This window comes from Pyxicephalus adspersus, chromosome 7, assembly GCF_032062135.1.
Source record: "Pyxicephalus adspersus chromosome 7, UCB_Pads_2.0, whole genome shotgun sequence".
Lineage (NCBI taxonomy): Eukaryota > Metazoa > Chordata > Amphibia > Anura > Pyxicephalidae > Pyxicephalus > Pyxicephalus adspersus.
Genome location: NC_092864.1, coordinates 13141991 through 13166658, shown reverse-complemented (window position 1 = coordinate 13166658; position 24668 = coordinate 13141991). Strand labels below are relative to the sequence as shown.

At 41.3% G+C, this 24668-nt stretch overlaps 3 protein-coding genes across 3 annotated transcripts in view; 1 reads left to right on the top strand and 2 right to left on the bottom strand.

Annotated features, from left to right (window-relative positions):
- Positions 1-358: 358 nt before the first annotated feature.
- On the bottom strand, positions 359-2690 carry NDUFB10 (NADH:ubiquinone oxidoreductase subunit B10). The gene is made up of 4 exons (XM_072417503.1): positions 2485-2690; positions 1561-1699; positions 1173-1312; positions 359-556 (listed from the first exon to the last, which is right to left on the bottom strand). The coding sequence occupies exons 1-4, from the start codon at positions 2630-2632 to the stop codon at positions 456-458; spliced, it is 528 nt and encodes a 175-aa protein (XP_072273604.1). The 5' UTR covers positions 2633-2690; the 3' UTR covers positions 359-455.
- Positions 2691-6074: 3384 nt separating this feature from the next.
- On the top strand, positions 6075-17554 carry RPL3L (ribosomal protein L3 like). Its single transcript, XM_072417502.1, has 10 exons — positions 6075-6109; positions 8690-8882; positions 9629-9797; positions 11012-11147; positions 12200-12386; positions 12619-12779; positions 13902-14003; positions 15226-15321; positions 16323-16442; positions 17428-17554. Exons 1-10 carry the CDS (start codon positions 6107-6109, stop codon positions 17482-17484), a joined length of 1224 nt encoding a protein of 407 aa, XP_072273603.1. The 5' UTR covers positions 6075-6106; the 3' UTR covers positions 17485-17554.
- A 1612-nt stretch (positions 17555-19166) lies between these two features.
- The window catches only part of LOC140334758 (testis-expressed protein 2-like), a 31723-nt gene continuing 26221 nt past the window's right edge, over positions 19167-24668 (bottom strand). The window contains exons 9-12 of the mRNA XM_072416998.1: positions 23237-23418; positions 21320-21532; positions 20422-20542; positions 19167-19662 (exon numbers count right to left, since the gene is read on the bottom strand). Of these exons, the coding sequence (XP_072273099.1) occupies positions 19552-19662; positions 20422-20542; positions 21320-21532; positions 23237-23418 (627 nt within the window). The 3' untranslated portion in view covers positions 19167-19551. The remainder of the gene's footprint in view (positions 19663-20421; positions 20543-21319; positions 21533-23236; positions 23419-24668) is intronic.

Below are 24668 nucleotides of genomic sequence, written 5' to 3'. Positions count from 1 at the left end.
AAAAAAGCACAGGGCTTAATATTTGGAATGCAAAACACCACAACACACACACGGTGCACTGCAGTCTATCATTGCATTAAGGTGCTATTTCAAAGGAATTGCGCCATAATGCACATAGTACTCCTAACATTCAAAAAGCAATGGGTATGAAGCCAGGGCAAATGCTACAGATACACAGGAAGCTGCAGGTCCCAGAGGTATACACAGGCCTGCTTACAATTTTAGTCCATTCATGTTAATGAAAAAATTAGGATGCTTTTGAAGAAAAATATTTCAATGACAACCTGGCCCCTTTTTAAAGTGCTATATATGTAAAATCCAAGACTTACTTCACACAATAAAAATGTCAATATCTATATACTGATCCATTGATCTTTTATTATAGGGTTAAATGTTCCATTCTGAAACACAAGATATACCACACCAGACATGTTTATAGGACGGGTTTTTTGCCTCTAGGCCTCTGCTGCCGCGGCAGCCTTCCGCTCTTCGATCATCCTCGCTTTCTGCTTCATTAGACATCTCCTGGCATTGCCGTTTGCACCGAGGTCATCGTCTGCAAACCAATAAAAATGATTATAACAGCAGCTGGTGACAGACTAAACAAAGTGAAAGCGGACATATGAGTGAAAACAAAATGACAAATACAACCCCCTGTGGTCACATTTCTATAGTAGCTACAAAACAAATTCATGCAGCATTTATGTTATGGATTTGCAGCTCAAGGTTCAGGTCCTCCTGCAAGTAAATTCTCATACAATCTGCTTACACTGTACTGTTATCAGAACTGGGCAGGGGTGAGAGACTACAGAATACTACATACTCAGGTTCTGGACATGGACCGGGTTATAGAATACTAAAAGCACCCCCTAACCTTCTTCCTCCTCCAGGGCGGTGCAACATAAACAGGAAGTTGAATTCTTGGTATCCTGGGAGGGTTGACAATAGAGTTTGGGGAAGGGGGGTGTTGATTTGGAATGACAGCAGCTCATCACATTGATAAAAATCAGAGCGAAGTCACAAAGCCGCCATGAGTTCTTTTTGCCTAATTCAGCTCTTTACTGAAGGAAAGCAGATCATGTGACTTTGATAGGTCACATGACCAGGCTAACTTTTGTGTTTTATTTTCCATTGTTGGTATTTAAAGGGTGAGGCAAGAAAGGGAAACTTACATCTGGATTTATAACCTCTGCAGGCTTGAGCGTATTCTTCCTTTATCCCCAGACAGTTCTGCTGAGCGTTGGCACCTTCTCTAGTAATGCATGCCATATACCGTTCACGCATAATTTTTACTATTTCACGATCAACTTGGCTTTTAAGGAATGGAAAAAAATATGGTCTGAACATCACCTTTTTCACATGTCCAGCGCCATTACAGCACAAAGCACCCCTGTCTTGGTGACCAATTGGCTTTCTAATGGTATCTGAAGCTGGGTAGTAATGTAGCATACCCACCTCATCAGAGACGCCCATAACTGGCAGATGGTTGGTGCAGTAGCAGAAAAAGTGGGGAGTGGGGGGATGGTGGCTTTACATGCGCCAGTTTCAAGGAGAACTTACACATCTCTCCTCCATTGCATCTCAGCTTCAAACCGACACAGTATATCATCTTCCAGACACTGGGACAGGTCGGGGACACGCTGGAATATCCGGTGGTAGTAATAAATTTTATTCTTCTCTCGCTGACGTATCATCCAGTCTGTAAAAGAATAAATGCAGAAAGTTAAAGATCTCCGGCTGAAGGAGGAAAGGGAATTTGCCTCAACAAAAGTTAAGTTACACCTTTAGGGTTTGAGACAAAGTAACAGGGTGACTTTATCCCTCCCCAGCCACACATACCCGCACATACCCGCCCTGCTTCCACATTCAGCTCCTGAGTCCAGGCAGGATTGCAGCGTGTAAACTACGGACTGACTAGTCAGAGCTCACACAGGGCTATGGGCTCTTTCATGTGACAGTACTCTGCCAATCAGAGGACATGGAGCGGCGTCACATTGGAATCATATGCTCATGCATATGTGATAGTGTTCAGTATGGCCGCAGCAAGCAGGTGGTGAGGAAAGGGGCCTATTGGTATGGAGGTCACCACCGAACCCCGAGGTCATCTGTGTTGTGCTCACTCCCCATCAACCCCTACTACCTAGGAATATCAGCTTGTTTATGAAGCATGGGATGTTCCTGCAAGTCTGATTTCAATTTTAAGTGGTTTGGAAGACCCCCATATTGCTTTGAGACACCCCGTCCCCAGAGGCCAGCCATGCCGAGACCTGTAGTGTCACCCCCCAGCCATGCCGAGACATGTAGTGTCACCCCCCCCAGCCATGCCGAGACATGTAGTGTCACCCCCCAGCCATGCCGAGACGTAGTGTCACCCCCCAGCCATGCCGAAACATGTAGTGTGGCCCCATAGTCCCAAAAGTCCCCCCTAGGCCTTGTGTCAGAGCAGCTGCTGTCATTGAATGCTGTGCCTTGTAGTCCCCTCACCATGGAAGATAGTAACCGGCTTGTCAATCACAAAGTTAAAAACGCCATTAATGACTATCAACGGGTCAGGGAGGGATGAGAGGTATTGGTGGACCGGGGTCTGCCTTGGGGGCTCCGGGTACACATCTCTATCCACTTCGCCAGGCATCTTACAGGTCACCCCGACTCCTGTCACCCTGAGCTATGGCGGACACCTGAGGCCCCCTCTACAGCTGTTTCCGCTCTGCCTGAGCAGGTAAGCGACCACTTTGTCACCTGATTTATTCATTTGCACCTTCATTAAATTGATTTTACCACCAATAACGCCTGTTCATGACATCGTTTCCACAAAAATCCGCCATTACTAAAACATTTCGGCGCGTTGGGCAGCTGTTTCAGACAAATGTCATTATCATTGTCGTTATGGCAATAGTTTACACGCGGCCTCCTCTATTTCTGATAGATATTTTTTTACACCAGTTATCATGTTATTTGTGACAGTATATGCAATCTTTCAGGCGCCATGGGCAACTATTGTAGTCACGTGACTCACGTGCGAAGGCCATGGCCGAAGTGGTTTGCTTCTCAAGCCTCGTTTTCATATTACCACTCTATGTCCTTAAGTTAGGTGGTTAGTAGAGGGCGCTGTGTACATTTAAAAAAATGCTTACAGAGTTCAAAAGCTGAAGCCTAAATTACACATCAAGCTGAATCATCAGAAGCATGAATTTATTCATTTATTCATTTTCAGCCAGCTTTGTATACAGTTTCAACCTGTAATAAGTCCAATGAAATGGGTAGATGCCGATTGACCTTGCTCCAGATCCTGCAATTGTCCAGGACAAGATTCCAAGTGTCAGAACAGTCTGCTTTCAACCCTAAAGTGACACCTTCAGGGGCTTCACCCCCTTTATCCTTCTATACATGCCCAGCGTTCAGCTTTAGCCCCTTTAATGAGCGTGTTGAGGAGTTCTTTAATTCCCCCGTGAAATGGGCGCACCGTGCCAGCTTATGCTGTTTATTGTGTTGTTATTTTCATCTAAGCAGCTGTTGCTGCTTCACACTGCTCTCCTATTTCTGGCCTGTGTCCTCCTCACTGAATACAACTCGTGAATCATCGGAGGCTCGCCTGTTAGCTCTGCACCATTTAAATAAACAGAGGGCAGGGTTCACATTATTGTGGCCACATGTGGCATGCCTGTTGCTTTTCGTTAGTACAGGGCATTGATTTAAAAGACACATCTGCAATAGTGCAGGGACAGGAAGTTTGTTAAAATAAACCTAGAAAAAGAAAACTAATGCAGATCACATTTTTTTAACCTTTAGATATATTTCATTTTCAATGTTTTAATTAATAACGAAGAACACCCACTGCTCTCCACTGGGTGGCGCAATGTTATTCCAGCATAATACAGGGTATGTATTTCTGTACCTAAAACTATAGGTATTCACCACTAGGGGGTGTCATATGGGTGTCATAGTTTAAGGTTCTTACACTACAAGAGCAGCCTTTCTCATCCTTTTTAGCATAGGGGAATCCTGGAAATAACTTTCAGGTCTTCAGGAAACCCCAGCTATAATTACGATATCTACAGCTCACTGTATATTAGTATGGTGGTCAGTGGGAATAATTCCTCTTGCATTGCTGGCCAGTGGGAAGAATGTCACCCTTACAGATAGCCAAAAAGATCATTGGTGTACCCCTAACTGACCGGAGAGGCTTATTGTTTAAGGAATTCCTCTGAAGAACCCTGGTTGAGAAGCACACCCCAGATGAACCTTTAAAATATTTTTCCAGTCTCATCAAACCCTTGGGAACCCTTGTAAGAATGCTCCTCTTGCAGGTTGATAAAATGATCATTGGTGCCATGGTGGCAGCTTTGAAAGGTGGCATTGGATCTTGGATTCTGCAGGTGCCATCAGATCTTAGGTCAATCACCAGCAAAAGAAGGAACCCTGAGCATACTCTGCAGGAACCCTTCCTCAGAATCCTAGTTGGGAATGGTTGTGTTGGGGTTGGAGGTTAGGTTGGGAATAGGTGAGAACAAAGTTGCTTCCGTCATGTCTCTGTGGTGCCGTAAATTAATTTTTAAAAAATATACCGACCAGCTGAAACATTGCACCGTCACAGGTGGAGGGAATAACAGGAACCACAATGGATCGCTCATTTCCAAGGCAGATCTGAACCTGCCCTATGGATCTAAGGGAGCTTTAGAAGGGCCAATTAAGGTCGCCAAATTGGGTCAGAGCATCTCCAAGATGGTAGATCTTGTGAGGTGTTCACATTTCCCACCAATAATGGTCCAACAAAGGACATCCAGTGAACCACCAACAGAGAGATTGACACCCAAGCCTTGATGCCCACCGAAGAGGGCTAGCTTCTATGACTAGCTTCAGGAGGATATCAGAACACACAACATATCACAGCTTGCTCAATATGTGTCTAAAAAGCCATAGACCAAATCTGAACCTGCCCTAAGGATCTGAGCGACTTTGAGAAGGGCCAATTGAAGTGGCTGAATTACCTGGTCCGGGGAATCTCCAAAATAGCAGGTCTTGTAGGGTGTTCACATTACCCACCAAAATTAGTCCAAAGAAGGACAACTTGTGAACCCCCAACAGGGACACGGTCACCCAAGGCTTGTTGATACCCATGGAGGAGGACTAGCTTCAGGAAGATATCAGAACACATAACAAATCACAGCTTTCTCATTATGGGCCTAAAAAGCCATAGACCAGTCTGAGCGTCCATGCTGATCCCTGTCCACCACTGACAGTGCCTATATTAGGTACATTAGCACCAGAACTGGTCCAGGAAGCTAAAGAAGAAGGTGACCTGGTCTAATGAACCACATTGCTCATTATGGGGCTAAAATGCCATAGACCAGATCTGAACCTGCCCTAAGGATCTGAGCAACTTCAAGAAGGGGCAATTGAGGTGGCTGAATGACCTGGTCTGGGGAACAGCCAACAGAGACATGGACACCCAAGACTTGTTGATGCCCCTGGAGGAGGACTAGCCACTATGAGTTCAGTAAGATATCAGAACACACAACACATCATAGCTCATTATGCGGCTAAAAAGCCATAGACCAGTCTGACTGTCCATACAGATCCCTGTCCTCCCCTGGCAATGCCTACAATAGGAATATGAACACCAGGACTGGTCCAGGAAGCTATAGAAGAAGGTGGCCTGGTCTAATGAACCACATAGCTGGGTGCATGTTCATCATTTCAGAGCTGTTTAGGCAGCACCAGGAGCACCTCCACAATATTAGGCAGATGGCTTTCATATTTTGGCCGGATATAAACTACGGACATTAAAATAGAAACTACTAAGCAAGTAAAAATGTGAAAGTCACGTCAGGCATGACCCGTGGCCAAAAGCACAACTCCAAATACTGAGAATAAATGACTGTTTCCCTTTAAACTGAGCAACCAGGACATAAAATCATCCAGAAGACAACCTGATTCCCCCACTGAACTAGGCGATAAGATGATAACTGATCCCTTACAATGGACGCTTCTGTGTGAGCGGTGCCACCTTTTCTGGGTTACCGTCCCCTGGAGTGTAAATCAGGTCTGACAGCCCCCCCCCCCCCCCCCCCTCTTTCCTGCAGCAGCCAGCTCCGGGACAAGTCCTATGGTCCGTATGTCTGCCTCTGGAAATTTATACTAATCTGTTCGATGAATCACGGGGTATATATATATATATATATATATATATATATATATCAGGTTTGGATATAGGGAAGAGGTTTAGAACTCCTGTTGGAGTTTTCTATTATCCAGGGCTCCATTAGTGTGATGTACCATTGCCTTCTGACCTGCTGATAATGGTTTCACCAAATAGGACCACAGATCAAAAATAAAATTAAAAAAATAACTAAACTACAGATAAAGCCCAGCAACCAGCAAAAAAAAAAAGAGATTTTGTGATTCTAAGCTCTACGCTGGGTCAACCTTCTACCCCAATGGAATCTCAAAGCCATGAAGGGCCTCATCCTTTCTCCAAATCAAAAGGAAAAATCCAGCATAAGCAAAAACTATATGTTTCTGGACAAACTTGTTACCTATCAGTTACCATTAACTGATGCATTTCACCTGTAGAATAAGAAGGAGATTCCAGATATCGCCACACACTGTGGTTCCATTGACAAGGATGAACAAGAGTTTTTAACATTTTAGAGATCATTACAAGACATTACAGATGGAACCACAGCAAGGGTTATTTCTACCAGGGGCAATAAGCATGCTCCCTGCATAACCTTTCATGTAGCAATCAGGGGAGTAGCAATAGAAAACACTATTGAGCAGCACTTGAGTAATAGATTAGTCTACTAGGGCTGCCACATCCAAGATGGCAGCACCCAGTGTCAATCTTAAAGGTTTAAACTTTTTTAAAGCTTTTTTTGGGTAAATAACATGAATAAAATCCATTAACTGCACATATAGAATCTTACTGGGGGATTGTTTTTGAATTCAAAGGTCTGAAGTGAAAGCCAATTGTACCCTTAAAGGTCAAGAAGGGTGCAATTGGATTTAAAGGTTTCTAAAGCCAACTGCACCCTTCATTTAACCTTTCCCATTGACGCCAATCCACCCTTTTTCACCAGATTTTTGAGGGAAAACTTTTGATGCCTATTTAGACTAAACCTCTAAAATATTATGACAAAGGATCCTATTTACGCTGCTTGGTTTTTGATTGTTAGATCATAAAATAATAAAACAAATCTGTTGTTGGTTTGAATATTCTGATTGAAAAGTAAGAAAACTTTCTAACAAATGAATGAAAGGATCCCATGCTTCAAGGAAACATTTGATTGGTATGAGGGCCGGTATTTACTCAGTGGGTCATGTGCAGGCAGTATAAATGTCAGATGGTATTTTTTGTAGGCTGGTGACCTCAAGGAAGCAGGTGGATCACTCGTACTCTGTTCGGTCCTCGGCCAAGTAGAACAAGGTGAATGTTATCAAGGCACCGCCAAAGCTTGCAGAGGGACCCATACAGACGTGCACCTTGGTTCCCATAATTATTATTCAACACATACTATATATGTTTTACTCTGGGTGCTTAGAATAAGTTAGGGACCACACTTTGATGAATCACCATGATGGTGCAGTGTGGCTTTACATATACTTCCAAAGACAACAGGACGTTCCTTGAGCAAGTGTGAGACTGAATGTAGACCGGTTTGTGTTGCCCATATAAAAGATGTTCTCAGTTCAGCCAGTGCTCCCTCCTTTAGACGTTGATGCATGTGTGTAGACATGAAAGAAGTGAGTCCAAGCCTGTATGGCCATGTCAGAGCTTGTCTCCAGGCCAGGTCTGGTCATGTTGGACTTCCAAGCTAACCTTCCAAGGTGTTCAAGCGGGTCAACCCAGTCTTGGCTAAAGCAAAATAAGAATCTTTGCAGACTTACATAGGCTGAATATCTTCATTGTGCCTAATAGTTAAAACACCCCATGTGGGTAACGCCTTTTGTAAAGCAGTTTTGTTAAAGAACAGAAGGGGACAGGAGCTCTAAAATACACTTTTCAGAATAGATGGAGTCTGTTGTAACTTTTCATTTAGAGGAAAATTTTACAAGAGCTATTATAGATTGCTAGTCTTCACATCCACTGCTTCCTATGACCAGTTGTCAGATACTGGTTGCAGCCGCTATGCTTTCCAGTATACGTTCAGTCTTGATAGCTTCATAAACCCCACTTCACCTCGATGCCAAGGTCATCATGTACAATGTAGGGCCAGTGACCACTGCTAATGGCAAATGTGATCACTTTAGGGACCTACACATTGGTGCTGGAGAGAAGAGGAGCAGCATGGCAGCTTCCATGGACCATAGAGTAAGGTAAGTATTCCTCTCGCTCATCTCTTGATAAAAAGATCTACATCAGCTTTTTGTTGGGTGGTGGTGAAGGAACATTGTGAAGTACTTTACCGATGACCAAAGGTCCACTTTACACAAATTGAATATCTGGTCCCTAGCAAAGGTGACATTGTTTAGATATGTGATTGGTAACTTCGAAGTTTAGCATTGTTGAAAGTGGAGGAGATTTGCTTAATTTCCCCATTCTCAGACATTGGGATACTTGGGGGGTTCAGTAGGATTAGAAAGACCCCTTCCTTGTGATTGTTGACCCTGACCTATCACCCTGCCTTAACCTTCATAGGATTGAAGTTACCGGAACACAACGCTGACCATCTCCTATTTCCCTTTGCAGTCTCATCGCAAGTTCTCGGCCCCTCGTCATGGCCACCTGGGGTTTCTCCCTCACAAACGCAGCAAGCGGCACCGAGGTAAAGTAAAGACCTGGCCCAAAGATGACCCTACCAAACCAGTTCACCTGACAGCCTTCCTGGGGTACAAGGCTGGAATGACCCATACTCTGCGAGAGATCCACAGGCCAGGACTGAGTAAGTGGAAATATCAACTTTATTTGAACAGTTAAAAATAAGATGTGTATGACATTACTTTGCTGGTCATACGATTCAAGGCCAAGGGGTGTTCCTACTGGAACAAAAAAGGAATATCAGATCCCAAAACCTTTCCCCTCTTCTTATTTGGTAACACAGGAAGGGAAAGTTGGAGAAAATCTCTCCAATGGAGTCAAAGAAAGACCATGCAAGACCTCTCTTAGCTCTCTGGTGGCCCATGTCTCCAACCTTCTCTCAGTTCCAGCACTGCATCTTCCATGAGTGTCTTGCAGAAGTGTTGGACTTCCAGAAGGTTTCCCATCAAGCCTTCCTTCACCCCCTATGTCACTACAGTGATGAAGGAATTGATGGATGTATCCACTCCCTGTCATTTCTAATGTTGAAGACACAGAACGGAAGGCAGGTGTAAGACCTGGGTCATCATTGAAGAAATTGCTGCTTCTCTTGCTGAAAATTTTAACCCAAAAAGGTCCTTAGATAAGCTGATCTAAATTTTTGTGTTTAGGGCTTTTTTTTCTTTTCTCACCTGCAAATAACACACTTCTTGTCCTAGGGTGGCAACATTTCTTTACTCTACTGTATATATGGGGAAGCAGCATCATCTTTGTTATCTTCAGGGCAGATATTTTCTGATATTCAAAAAACTTTTTTATTTTCCCTGATCAAAATAAACATGTGTTTTAAAGAATATCCAATATAGTCCCATTTTATATAACGTCATGCAGAGATCTCCAAGCGGGAAGAAGTGGAAGCTGGAACGATCATTGAGACTCCTCCAATGGTTGTGGTGGGCATTGTGGGATACGTTGAGACCCCTCGAGGATTGCGAAGTTTGAAGACCATATTTGCAGAGCACATTAGTGATGAATGCAGAAGACGCTTCTACAAGAACTGGTGAGACCTTTATATGTGGAATTAGTTAATTATTATTTTACCTGCCAAAGAATCTGTAATTCTTTATAACTATTCTTGTGATTTACATACTGTGCCACAAGGCAAAACAACCACAAAAATCAGAAGGTTGGTGCCATAGCATTTGGTGGGTGTCCAAAAATAATAATTTCCCATTATTTTATATTGGAACATGTTTCAGGGACTTTCAATTGCCTCCTTCATTGGGGCTTTGGAAGTGGATGAACAAGGTAAGTCAAGTGGACTTTTGATGGTTAGAAACAAATTATTGTAAACAGAGAGCTTTCCATTGCCCCTTCATTTGTAGTTGATGAAGCAAGATGACCTTTATTAGTTAAAAAAAGAATATTGTAAACAAGGTTACATAAGCTATTTGTAACAATTAGGACTCCTTTTGCTTTATTTCTTTCATCATCTACTAAAGCCGTGAAGGGGGGAATTGAAAACCTCTGAAACGTGTTGGCTTGGATCATATAAGAAGGTTAACATTTTTTGGACACTCAACAAATTATATGGTGCAGTTTCCTTTTTGTGGATTCTGACCAAAGTGTTACTTTGTGGCAACTTCTTGCATTTAGATATTATACTCATTGACATTGTCTGCACATGGGCATCTAATCTTTTTATTTTTCCAAAACCTGGATGTGGGTTTGGTGGCTGTAAACAGAATTGGGGAATATTAGACTGATCTTTTTTGGCTGTCCTGTAAATCACAAGGCTGGTTGACCAGAATTATGAAACATACATATTTAGTATTTGTATTATAGTAGATGTATGACAAGTATGGATGTTTTTCAGGTACAATAAGTAAAGTTGCTGGAGGGCCACAGCAATAGACTTTGGTCATTCTAGCAGACTAGGAAGTAGCAAAGCTCCAAACTTGGTGTCCCTCTTTCAAATTAAATACTTGGAGTGCAGATAGCAAATGGTCAACCCTGAGAGGTGCAGGAGTGAATTTTATTTTAGCTCCAAATGACAATAAATTCGGCTTTTAATATAATGTAACTACAAAGTGTTATATGACACTAAACCTTTCCTTTTTTCAACCTCCACTATTATTTTCACACATTAGGGTTTTTTTCTTTCATATCTTTGAAGCAGTGACTATGCTGTATATAATGTCAGAGATACAGGTGTCACGTAACTAATAATCTCATACGAGTGCATTTTTACATTCAGCCGCCTCTTTCTTACAGGTATAAGAGTAAGAAGAAGGCCTTTACCAAGTACTGCAAGAAATGGCAGGACGAGGAGGGCAAAAAGCAGCTGAAAAAAGACTTTGCAGCCATGAAGAAATACTGCAAGGTTATCCGGGTCATTGTTCACACTCAGGTGCGGGACACTAGAGAATGATGGACACCATGAAATTTCACAAATCTTTGCTGCCGTGAAAACTAACTTATGTTTATGGGGAGGTATTGTCATTAGGACAGGGGGACATCTGTGCTAACTGATAATTAGGTCCTAACCCTTCACCGCTCTGCCACAATAAAATTATTGATTGAAGCCGGTCTTGAAGTGACCTTGTACTTTGCCCATTCAGGGGTAAATTGCCTGATCCCCCTACTTATGTGTTCATTGAAGCAAAATACCCCACACTTCTGGGTATAGGAAAGAAAATGACTTTCTGCTTTACCTTCTATCCTTCTATGTTACAACATTGGTCATGTAAGTGGCCTTACCTGAGTGCCGTGATATAGAGGAGGACTTTAGTTTTTCCATAGGCAGACTTGGAGTATAAAGGGGCTCGTTCTACCAGGTGACCAATGAGGCAAGAAAAAAATTATAAAGTAAGTATATTCCACAAAAGGAGCAGACAATTGTGTAAGTTCATTAATTTGTCATGATATTAAGTCCTTCCTAAGTGAAATATGGGGCCACCATTGTTGACCTTCTTCTAAAAGTGATATTTTCACTGACCTAAAACAAATAAAAATATAAGAAGCCTTTAGCTGCATATTTATTACACAATAATGATAAAATGTATTGGAACAAGAGGGTCAGCATGACCTCTTGGTATTCGTAGAATAAGATTTTAGAAGCCTCTGTGGAAGCTTACCAGTAAAATGAACGCTGGTGGTCCAGCCATGGCCATGGTTGAGAATACCCACTGGTTTTGATCACTGTATGGCCTGTAAGTTGGCATTCTGTGAACACCAGCCCCTGAATTTTCTGCTGCTCAGCCCATTGTGGACTGACTGTTGCAACGTAAAGAAGGAATGAATGTAGCAGAATGCGTAAGAATACGTGAACAAGTTTCTTCCAGAAGACCATGTGAAAATTGGATGGATCTGACTACCTTGGGTTCTTTAAACTTGTATGGTAAGCTGAGGAGTTTTATGACCTTCTGTCCTGTCAGTGACCTCTCTATCTGTTCCATGCAGATGAAGCTTCTCCCAATGCGACAGAAGAAGGCCCATGTGATGGAGATCCAGGTGAATGGTGGCACTGTGGCTCAGAAGGTGGACTGGGCACATGAGAAGCTGGAAAAGCAGGTCCCAGTGACCACTGTTTTTGCTCACGATGAAATGATTGATGTTATTGGAGTCACCAAAGGAAAAGGAATGAAAGGTAAGAATGCAGCAAAAATTGAAAAACCAGACATAGCAATACCTTTTTAGGGGCACTTAATGTAGCTTTCTTATAATTGTATTTATTAGTTAATTGGTAAAACCCAATATTGGATGTCCTAGGTGGACCTGATTACTGATTTAGAGAATTTGAAAAGGTATTTTAGGCATAACTGGCAACCTTCCCTCAGAGGTACAAGCAGTAAAGCCTTTGTATGCTCCTGTTGTGACAGGTGTAACATCACGCTGGGACACCAAGAAGTTACCTCGTAAAACTCACAAGGGGCTTCGCAAGGTGGCTTGTATTGGTGCCTGGCATCCAGCTAGAGTGGCATATACCATAGCCCGAGCTGGGCAAAAGGGATATCACCACCGTACAGAGATCAACAAGAAGGTAACAGAAATCTCTGTCTCTTTTCTCTCTTTGTCTAACCACCATATCACCAAATCTTACTTTCTTTCTTTTTCTTTCTTTCTCTTTCTTTCTTTCTTTCTTTCTTTCTTTCTTTCTTTATTTTTTTCTTTCTCTCACTCTTTTTCTCTTTCTTTCTTTCTTTCTTTCTTTCTTTCTTTCTTTCTTTCTTTCTTTCTTTCTTTCTCTCTCTCTCTCTCTTTCTTTCTTTCTTTTGTTCTTTCTTTCTCTTTTCTCCTCTCTTTCCCTTCATATTTATCTTTTCTTCTCATCTTTTCATTTACTCCTTTAACCTCACATCTGTCTCCTTCCCACACCTTTTTTGTTTTTTTTTGTTTTTTTTAGTATTCTTTCATCTCTTTACACTTTTTTTCTCTCATCTCTCCTTTGTCCTCTCTTCTCTCTTTTTTTTTTTGCTTTCATTTTCATTCTTCTTCTCTTTTCTCCTCTTTCACTTTGATTTTCTCCTCTCTACTTTTTTCTCCTCTCCTCCCCTTTACCCTTCTTTTTTCCACAATTCTACTTCCCTATGCTTTATCCTCCATTTCTCCTATCTCCTATTTTCTCCTCTCCTCTCATCACTTTTCATTTTTCATCACCTCCTTTCTCTTTTCCTTGCCCTCCTCTCTCATCTACTGTCAAACCTCCCACATCCTCAATTGTTTTTCTCCTCTTCTTTACACTTTCTTTTTTTTGTTCTTCCCCACTTCTGCTTTTGCTTTCTTTTTTTCAAATTTCAGTAAATTACCTAAATCCCCTTGTAGTATGACTAGAATTGATATTATTTAATGCATTTTTGCATTGGCAAGCTGAACATAAGATCAACTATCAAAATTTTCAAGTCATTATGGTATATTCAATGCTGCCTAGTATGTTGGTGCTATATAAATCCTGTTTAATAATAATATATAAAATCATATTACATGGGGCGGAATTTTCAAGTAGCCATTAGCATTGCCACTGATGTGCTGTGATTTTCATTGCACTAACAGATGCTGTTATGTCAGCACCAGGAACTTTACACTAAAGGTCTTTCTAGAAACCAGCACAGATTATATGCAGTAAAAAGTTGTAAAAAATTGCATCTTGCTTTTCTCTCCATAGATTTATCGCATTGGCCGGGGAATACATCTGCAGGATGGAAAAGTGGTGAAGAACAATGCAGCAACGCAGTACGACCTCACAGACAAGTCCATTACACCATTGGTACGTGCTGCAAACCCAATACAAGTGGTCATATGACAAATCCGGCATCTTCTGTTCTTTTTAGATTTTCCTGAACTTATTTACGTCAATGATTTTCAAAAAGTCAGAAATTTTTTTTTTTTGATGAAATCACTTTCTGTAAAGCCCATTCCTTTCATTTTCCATTTGATTGTGAAACAGAACGTGATAGAAATTTTGGACATACATTTTTTGTAGGGGGCTCTATGGATGGAGGCTGCCTCTGTTGAATTTGGTACCTGCAGACAGGAGACTGGCAGAGACAGAGGTGATTTCTGCAACCTTTTATCCTAAGGGTAATACCCTGCATGCAGCAACGCCAACTTACTGCCCGGGAATGGTGAGCAGGCAGGGAGGTAACCCTCTCCATTCTAAGTTTCGCTAACTTCATTCTGGCTAATCCCCCTAATATAATGAACTCTTTTTTTCACAAATGAAGGTATCGTGTCCTAAATTTCTTGCTGTCAGCTCATCATTAATCATGGCCCAACCAATTCAATGGTAACCACTGCAAAATTCAGTTTCAGTGTTGCCCATACCTTATCCTTTGTTTTCTTCTGAAACATTTTCAATGGGAAGAAACACCATCAGGTCCAACCTAAGTTCATAATTTGGTAAATGTCCTGTATGTTCGCCTTTTCCATGGATGGCAACTTGTGGTGAACATTGAAGGTGTTTTGCTTGGGGCACCTAAATCTTGCTTGCTTGGGGCAAGAAAGGAACCTGGGGAAATGCAAAGTTTTATAGCTGCTACTGGAATCTTCCAGTTGGGGAACCAGTTCCATAGGCTAAGATTTCCCCTCAGTTCTTTCTGTTAACCACTCCATTTCTTTTCCTGCTGTAACAAGAACAGGGCCAGTGGCTCACTAAATGATAAAGCCAGAATGAGAATGTTGGTTCTGAAGCATTCGCCCTTTATGAACGAGTCGTCAGTGCATCTCTCATATTCCTGCCCTCATGAGTTTTTAAAACAAACAAACATAAACCACCACCATCTGCAATTAGCAATAGGTTTGTCCATTCGAACTGCCTTTAAATTTTAATTCATGCATTATAACATTGTGTAACAATATGCTCTTTGTGGTTTTTAAGCTGCATTATCACACATTTGGAGCCAACCCACAGGATAAAATGGCTGCCCCCACCTAAAGTGAATAATGTAGACACTTATAACCTGTAACTTACTTCCCACTTTTTTCTCTAGGGAGGTTTTCCACACTACGGCCCAGTCAATAATGATTATATCATGCTTAAAGGTTGTGTAGTGGGGAGCAAGAAGAGAGTGCTTACCCTTAGGAAGGTGAGTTATGCTTCTATGAATGTCATAGTTACATTACTATATATTTACATTTTTATTTATTTGTTTTAAATATGTAAATGTGAAAATGACCATTCTATATATGCATGTTATACCCAATGGTGAACAGGTTGGTGAAGGCCATCTACAAAAACATATGGTTTAGGTTTGGTGTGGAAGAACCTGGAATGGCCCACTCAGAGTCCTGCGCTCAACCCTTCTGAACACCTTTAGGATGAATTGGAATAACAATTGTGTTCTCTCATCCAAAATCACTATCTGACCTCACAAATGTTGTATTGGCTCACTGGGCACAAATTCTCATTGACACCCTCCAAGATCTTGTATAAAGTCTTCCAAAGACAGTGAATGTTGTTACACCCAGGGACAGGTGATCAACCTTTTCTAAAAGCCCATGGTTCTGGAATAGATGACCAAAAGGATTGTATGGGTGCAATATTGAGGATTCCACAAACTTTTAACCCTGTAGTGCATACCTGATCATAGCAATGTGTGTTGAGGTTTCCCAAACCTTGCTTAAGTTTAGTTGCACCTATATATGTAAATAGAGTTAGTCTATATATGTATATATACATCTTTGTATATGTGCTCACATTGAAGTTCTCCTTTTTAGTAGTGCCCTGCTGTTTTTGGTATTTTGTTATAATATAATGGCCTCCCTCACTATCTGATGTAAGGAACTTACTATGTAAGGTCCTGAAATCTAGAGAACATGAGATTTTGGCTGCATGGGCTCACATGAGCTTCATAGCTTGGGAGCAACATAGGGGAGGTATATTTAGGAATAAAAAGATTCTTGTTTTTTTTCTGGCTTTACCTAAAATATTCATTCGGTATGGTAATGCTCCCTAATGTGGTGATGGTAATGGTAATGTGCCCTTCTCATTACAATGAAAAAAATTATTGACAAGTCCACTTTACAAGTATATAGGAATGCATGACAGCTTATATGTAATATAACCCTTTATATTTCTTTGCGACAGTCTCTATTGGTCCACACCAGTCGTCGTTCCTTGGAGCCCATCGAGTTGAAATTCATTGATACTACATCGAAGTTTGGCCACGGTTGCTTCCAAACAGACCAGGAGAAGAGAGCTTTCATGGTATGTTCGCAGCTGGGGTAACAAATACATAGACATCAAGTACTGTTTGTTTCAGGGTTCTATGAATTTGTGATTTACCTATTCCAGGATATGTTTTAGATCTCTGAGCAGAGATGGGGTATCTAGATTTTTTGTGCTGCAGACTCAATAGGATACATTTTCATCAGTGAAGCTGGGTGATCCAAAAAACCTGAAATGGATCTGGTCCAGGATTCAAAACATTTGCTAGCAATAAGTAAATGACTTTGAAGAATTCCATTCCAGGTTTGCTGGATCACCATGATTCACTGATGAAAGTGTATCCTTTCCAGCCTTGGAGAGCTTTATTACATTGGGCCCAAATGAGCAGGTTTGCATGTGGTGCTGGGTTTCCTGTTCTGATCATGGACATCAGCTGCTCCATTGAGCATTGGGCTTGCTTGGCTATATACCTTGGCCTGGTTTTTAAAATGATATAGGTCGCGGTATATATATCACTGGAGTATAAAATGGAGAGGGGATAGAGATATCTGCTCCCTGTGATAACAGAATCCCTAAGCTGATATTTCTGTACTGACTGGGAGAGTATACAAGTGTATATCAGCACCCATACCTATCCCTGAGTAGCAATGTTACACTATTACCTCAATCTAAGGGAATTGAGCTTCCTGCAAATGCTCATTCCTTTCTGGACGTATGTAAGGATGATCTCTCATTTATTGAAAACCTTAAACCCTATTTATCATGATGTTGAATTTTCCTTATTTGCTAAATAAACAGTTTACTTTGAATACACCAAAACAGGTACATTTTTTGCTTTCCCACAGTTTTTCTGCCCATTTTATAATTTGTCCCTGGTTTTAAAAAAAGTTTTCGGAATACTACATGGGGCATCCACTGCAGATCTAATATTAGCTTCTAAAGCTAGCAGATTCTGAATCGTTCTGGGGTTATTGTTCTTTAAAGTTTTCACAGCAACATTTAATATATTCCTCTTATCCTACAGGGACCTCAGAAGAAACATCTCATACAAGGCAAACCGGAGCCTGCTGAAGAACTATAGATATTGTGATTACTCTTTACTGTTTATGAATTGAGATATGACAATATATTAAAACACTATATTATCTTTATTGTAATGTTTTTTAATCTAATAATTTATTTTAACTACATAACAAATATTTTTTCATTGAAGAGAGCTGTATTAACCTATGCTCTTGCATTTGGATAGATTGTTTAATGTCAGTATCACTTATGTCTGTAAAAATGTGGCAGTGTTATGATCTGGGGGTGCCTGTGGGACAGTGTTATGATCTAGGGTGTCTGTGGGGCAGTGTTATGATCTGGGGTATCTGTGGGAGCAATGTTATGATCTGGGGTGTCTGTGGGAGCAATGTTATGATCTAGGGTGTCTGTGGGAGCAATGTTATGATCTGGGGTGTTTATGGGGGCAGTGATATTATCTGGGGTGCCTGTGGGGGCAGTGTTATGATCTGGGGTGTCTGTGGGAGCAATGATCTGGGGTGTCTGTGGGAGCAATGTTATGATATGGGGTGCCTGTGGGGACAGTGTTATGATCTGGGGTGTCTGTGGGAGCAATGTTATGATCTGGGTTGTCTGTGGGAGCAGTATTATGATCTGGGGTGTCTGTGGGAGCAATGGTATGATCTGGCGTGTCTGTGGGAGCAATGGTATGATCTTGGGTGTCTGTGGGTGCAGTGTTATGATCTGGGGTGTTTGTGGGGGAAGTGTTATTATCTGGGGTGCCTGTGGGGGCAGTGTTATGATCTGGGGTGTCTGTGGGAGCAGTGTTATGATATGGGGTGCCTGTGGGGGGCAGTGTTATGGTCTTGGGTCAAGTCTGACTTTAGTTAGTCAGGTCAATTTTGCCAACGTTATGGGCTCACAAAATGATCTCAGCTGACTCCCTGGATATACAGAATGACCTAGTTTTCCATCAATGAATTTTTTTCTTCCCTGATGGCACATACATATTCTATGATGACGATGTTAGAGTTCAGTAAGCTCAAATTGTAAAATTTGAGTGGTTCTGAGAGCATGAGACATCATTTTTACACATGGATTGGCCACCACAGTCCAGAAATTCCAGACCTTGAGGCTGGGAATTGCTGCTACCATAGGTTTGTTGCAAATACCTAGGACTTTCTAAGATCTTTTTTTTTTTTTTGCCATAAACAAGGAACATCTTTTTTTACTACTTATTACTACTTTCTACTACTTTGCATGTAAAGTATTTATTTGGCCTTTAGCCATAAACTTAAGCACCATCACCCTGTTCTTGCTTGGCTTTGCACAACTTTTGTACATGCCTCCCTTGGTCCTTGGTACAAGTTGTGCTTTAAGGCATGCCCCCACACCAATAGGTGCAGCTCACCAATTCAATACTCTCATTTTTCATTTTTTCAGCTATCTCCATTCCCATGGGGCCTGTGGTAATGGCTGTGGTAATGGCTCTCCCCATAGGAATAAATGTAGCCACAGCAAGCACACTTAGTATTTAGAGGACCCAATGGGGATGATTTCAGATGAAAGGTTGTGTGGATCTAGGCAGGGCTGCAAGGTGAATGTCAAAGAAGCTCATAGTGACAGATGGCAGCTTTCCTTAGATAAGCCATTTCATCCAACTGAAACACAATTCTGATTGCTTACTATCATCACCAATTTCTTCATACTTACCGTATCCCTCAATTCCCTTGTGAAAAAGAAAAAAAACTGCAATAGAGATCATACATTGATAATTTATTGCCTAATATTTAGTATCATTGTCCCTCATCTACGATCTAAAGGAAAAGGTGTCTGTGACCCTTATGGTGGCTGATGAATTTCTTCATTCTTCTCTTGCTTTAGGTATAGCAGCTGGAATCCTTTTTACATATAGTGCTTTGGTGGGAAACCATAAGCAATGTCCCCGATTCTTGGTGCCATGTTGTCGTAGTCTGCTCTGGCATATGGGCCATTTTCAATGGTTTGTAATGTCGTGGTCCAGTATGAAAGGGACTTTGTTCCTCTACAGATCTAGAGTCTAGTGCAGTAGGTGCCCCTCTAAAATTACTTATTGATGCCGCAGATTTCTGCACATTCTGTGTAGTGTGTAGTCCTGTGCATTTGTTCATAGTGGTCCAGGTTGAGAGGGGTCAATTTGTGTTGGTCTGGTGTTATTTGCTGCAGACTGCATGATGGGAAAGTACAAGTCATCCATGTTTGGCATCACTAAGATTTTCTGCCATTAGGAAACAAAAGACACAGCTTGTGAGCCAAGTACAGTATACAATACAATACCAATGACTTTCAGCATCCCCAGCATCCTTTAGTCATATTCACCCTGTCCATCTCAGCATCCCCGGCACACAGCTGGAGGAGATTGGAGAGTACCTCTGCAGATTAGTTACTGGTTATGATCTTGTTCTACTATTTGCTGCTAGTTCTATTTATGCAACTCTAGTTCTAGGCTCTGGTTGCTGGATCTTCAGCTTGTTATCTGGTCAGTGATGTTCTGCACATTTGACCATGACCACGCTTTCTGTTTTGTGTTGCTCTGACTTTAACCTGTTCTGACAACAATTATTGCCTGCCGTCTGCCCTGACCATGAGTATTGCCTGCCATCTGCCCTGACTTCAGTCCATCTTGACCAGGAATATTGCCTCCCAGCTGCCCCAACCCTGGACTGTCTTGTCCACGACTATTGCTTGTCACCAGCCTTGACAATAGATCCTCTTGACCCAGGCCAGGGTCAACACCCCCTGCTGTTCCCAAACCACCTTGGTACCCATTCACTAGCTTTCCCTACACCAAAGCCGTCTATTTCTTGTTTATTCCTGGTGGAAAGAGCCTGGGCGTTGCAACCTGGTAGTCTCCAAGCAGCAAAGCTAGCCACTAGGGTTATTAGCCTATTACACCTCATAGCCGTAACCCCGGCTTTCACTATGAGGTCAATGTACATGCAGTTTTGGGGAACATGCTAAATCCAAATATATTTACCTGGAACTCATCCTGCAATTTCTTCTCTATCCACTCAGTGACGTGTATAAAAGTGACCTGTCTTTCTCCGAGCTTCGGAACGACCTTCATCTCCACTTGTGGCGGTGATCGGAAGCTATACCTACAAGGCATTATTAATGATTTTTACTGCAAAAAAGGGTTCCTACCAATATAGCAAAAATACAAAAAATATAAATAACATCAAGGCTCAGCTTCCACACACCGGTTCATACTGTGTCCAAAGTCTCACATGTTTTTTCTCTTTATAATCCTGTACCCCAACCTTTATGATGTCAGAAATGACCTACACATGGTCAAACCTGACTGATCCCCCATGAACATCAAGAGATAAAAGGAAATAGGCTGCAGTGCATTGGGTAAGCACATTTGGTCCATAAAATATATTCTGTTCATTATTTTGTTCCTACACCCTATTTATATGCATTTATCAACCTGATTACTGTTAGACGTTTCCTTGCTCAATGTTGGGGTAATTTGGGCTTTAATCATGGGAAAAAACTGGAGAGACCCAACAGCGGAAAAGGATAGCATAGAGAAATATTGTCGTAAAATAATGATAAGTACAATATGGAGATATTAATGTTTAACATTCCGACTTATGTACTTGTTGGTCATGGACTCACCAAAGTTGGAGGATCAGCATAACAGCTAGACATATGAACAAAGTTATCATTGACAACACAGATATTTCACCCTAGATATGAATTAATTTTATGTAACATAATTCCTTCCCACTTATATACAGTTACTTCAGGTCTATTGAAGGCTTGAAGATGTCCAACTTAGATCAACAGACAAGGTGGGTTGAATTGCCCCCTTCATAATATTTCAAAGGTGTCACAACTAACCAAGTACAAGTTACATAGTGATCCCTCACCATATGCGGTCAGTGGGTGGAGGAGGGATATTGACGGCCAAGGTTCCTTCCAATTCTTGAAGCTCCACGGTCAGAAGCAGAGGAGTGTTGGACATTTCCTCCATCTTCCTCTTGATGTACTCATTTTCCGTTGCCTTTTGGAAATATCGTGACTTGGCGATCTTATCTACAAAGCGAAGGATCTTGCGACTGGTGCTGTTCCCACCCGTGAAGCTACAAAAAAGAAAGTCAGCTTAAATTAAACATTTTAACGGAATTATGTAAAGAAGCAATATGTTCTACATGAGTCTGGGTTTGGAAAAAAAGCAGATTGTGTCCCCTGGTCCAAGCACCTCTCACTTTCTATTTCCAATACAACTGTACCTATGGTGAATAGACCACATGACAAAAGATTCACAGCAAAGAATCATGTGACTTGACAATACAATCCCACCAAGAAGCTTGCAGAGGAGGTTAAAAAACCTGAAGAAATATTGACAGTATCCTTTGCAGTCATGTTCCAGGCAGAGCATTTTTCATGACCTCCTTAATTTAAGTCAAAGCCAAGAACAGCTTTAGAATATTAAAGCAATCTTTCTATCCTTTGTAAATTTCTTCATGAAAACCATCTGCTTTTTTTGTAGTACAAGGTAGTGCATGGGTTACATATGAGATAGAGACGGTAGGTTTGTTCTTAAGTTGAATTTGCATGTAAGTGGGAACAGGTACATTATTTTAATAAATGCAATTAGGACGTGTTTGTCCCAACATAATATTAGGCAGCATGGTGTCATTTTCTGTATAAAATCCTCACTGTGAGTTAAATACAAACAAAGTAAAATAAAAACTTTATGAAGGCTAGACATTCATTAACTTCTGGAGCAAACTATTCTTTGATATGCAAAAAGAAACAACAGCAGATTTTGTCTTGGTTATTAAAGAATTACAAGATGTTACAAATCAGCTCAGTTCTTAAGATCACCCACAACCTCAGCTGTGTTTAGAGAAAGATTTCTTCTGCAATTCATGCAAACCGCCCCCCTCCCCACCCCCAACAAGCCTCCATCCTGCACACGAGCGAGCCAGGAAGCCCCGTATATATCTAGGAGTCGTCTGTATGTCAGATGTCCTTAACACAGGGACAACCTGTAATACCTTCATGCTTCTGTAAAAAATATCTTCAAAAATACGTTGGAACTGAGCAACCAACTTAGAAATTTGACTAAAAATGCATCTAGATTGGTCTTTCATAACTTTTAAAGGATTAGAATTTTCTTTGGCTCTCAGGAAAACCCTGACACATCTCAATCATCGGGTATCAATGGGAATAATGCCCCCGCTATAGTGGTGGTTATGATTGGTGGTCAGATCATTGGTGTCATGCAATCACCTGGCTATGCCAAGTGACATTTGAACTCGGATTATGCAGAAACTAAAGGATTGGAGGTCAATCAGCCGCAGCTCAATAAACCTTTAGCAACCTCCGGAGGAACCTTAGGGTGAAAATAGCTGATCTAGACAATGGAGACTATTGAACTATGGTAGAACGTCGGTTATCAGGCACCCACGGGGAATGGCCGATTCTGGATAAGTGTAGTTTCTGGTTAATTGAGGTTACTCTGAAACTGAGGTTTCTCAGCCATTTGCACTAGACGTGTCCCCATTTACCTCTAATGAATGGCTGAGAAAAGGAAAACCCTGATGATGCTTGAGCCGTTATTAGGTTTTCTTGTTTCTCAGCCAATCACGAAGCAATCAGCTCTGTTCTGCTCTCCTGATTGTTCCCGCAGCCCCAGTGGAACTCATGCCACAGCTACAGAAGCAATCAAGAATTTCAAGAGTTTCATATAACCGGGGTTCTATTGTATAATGAAAACTATTTCCCTGAAATACACAGAAAGGGATATTGAGGGATACCCATATTGAGATGTACTGTACCTGTCAGTGTTATTTGGGTTACTTCTTTCTCCCAAAGCTCCCTGTGTTTCAGGTGGTGGGATCTCCTCATCTTCTGATGAGCCAGCACTGGAGGACTCTTCATCACTATCGGTGAAAATCCTGGCTCTTGGCATCATTGACCTGCCATAAAGATACATTTTGTTACTGAAAAAACTTTTTTTCTTACATCATGCTCCGGTAGAGTCTGACCAGGTTCTAAAATTCTACATCAGTGGCCTTGGGATTCTTGCTGGAGGGGTTTACGGGGGTGCTGGTTCAGCCAAAGCTATTCAATCAGTAGCGGATCGCTAATTCTCACCATCAGAAGAAATCACATGGGTCGTGTCCAAGGTTTTGGGTACATGCTTTGGACAGAGATGGAAGCCAACATTGTTTCTTTTTCATTGTGTAAAAATATTAATATTAAAATCTTAATATATGGACTGTCATTCCTGGATGTTAATATGGGCCTATTGGTATCTTTCTTGCTGTCCGTCATACCATTGTCCATCACTGTGCATAGACAAGAATCAGAGTAACAATTCATTGAATGATCCTTGCAACAACCAGTCTGCATCCTGGTCTGTAGGTAAATACTAAATGGGGCTGTTTTAAACCAGTAAAGCTTAAAATATATATATAATTAAATAAATAAAATATTTTGTTTTTCATTTTATTTTTTACTGTTGTTTTGCCTATGATTGGTTCCAACGCATTTTGCAATATTAGACAGGCTGATGTGACAGGTACACCCACCACCCTTCTTTCTCTGTGCCCTGGGTACTCCTCCATGCAAGCACTTGTTAATTATCCCTTTCCACTTGATGTTTAGTTTTATACAAGGTTTCTTCTTGTGTGTTCACAGTCTTTTCTCTATTTATTTCTCTGTCTGCTCAGCAGCTTATGGAGTAGCTGACACCTCCTGCCCCCCTGCAACAGCAAATCTCCACTAGATCATTCCCAAAGATTGCACTAAATGAACTCAATAACAAGTCAACTAAAATAAAGTAAAGGGAAACTCAGTTAGTAAAATCAAATCTATTTATATAGATTTTACCAATACCATGTGAATGTAAATGGAATAGGGATAGGAATGGAACACAAGCAGAGAGCAAAGAAAGTTATCAGATGACAAGGTGTCTAGGATGATCAATCATTAAATATTGTTTTCAAGTATTGAAATAGCGCAGTGCTTTACAGAGCCATGTAACTAACTGTCCCTCAAAGGAGCATCTACCATAGTGAATGCCAAACCATAGTCTAAGCCCAACCTTGGGGTGAAGTTAATTAATCTCCCAGCATGACTTTTAAATGTGGATATATGTGAATAATAACTTATGTGTGTGAGGAGCTACATAAGTATTTCTCCCCTAAAGCTACGTACACACTTCCAATTATTATCGTTGGTAAACGAACGATGAACGATCCTGCA

What these genes read in the sequence shown, in the direction of transcription:
- RPL3L (XM_072417502.1), top strand. An exon ending in AGACGCTTCTACAAGAACTG is followed by an intron (nt 9,798 to 11,011) that starts GTGAGACCTTTA and finishes TCTTTCTTACAG; the next exon opens with GTATAAGAGTAAGAAGAAGG. An exon ending in GAGTGCTTACCCTTAGGAAG is followed by an intron (nt 15,322 to 16,322) that starts GTGAGTTATGCT and finishes TCTTTGCGACAG; the next exon opens with TCTCTATTGGTCCACACCAG.
- NDUFB10 (XM_072417503.1), bottom strand. Translation starts at nt 2,632, where the DNA reads ATGCCTGGCGAAGTGGATAGAGATGTGTACCCGGAGCCCCCAAGGCAG. An exon ending in GCCGGTTACTATCTTCCATG is followed by an intron (nt 1,700 to 2,484) that starts GTGAGGGGACTA and finishes ATTCTTTTACAG; the next exon opens with ACTGGATGATACGTCAGCGA. An exon ending in CAGAGGTTATAAATCCAGAT is followed by an intron (nt 557 to 1,172) that starts GTAAGTTTCCCT and finishes ATTGGTTTGCAG; the next exon opens with ACGATGACCTCGGTGCAAAC.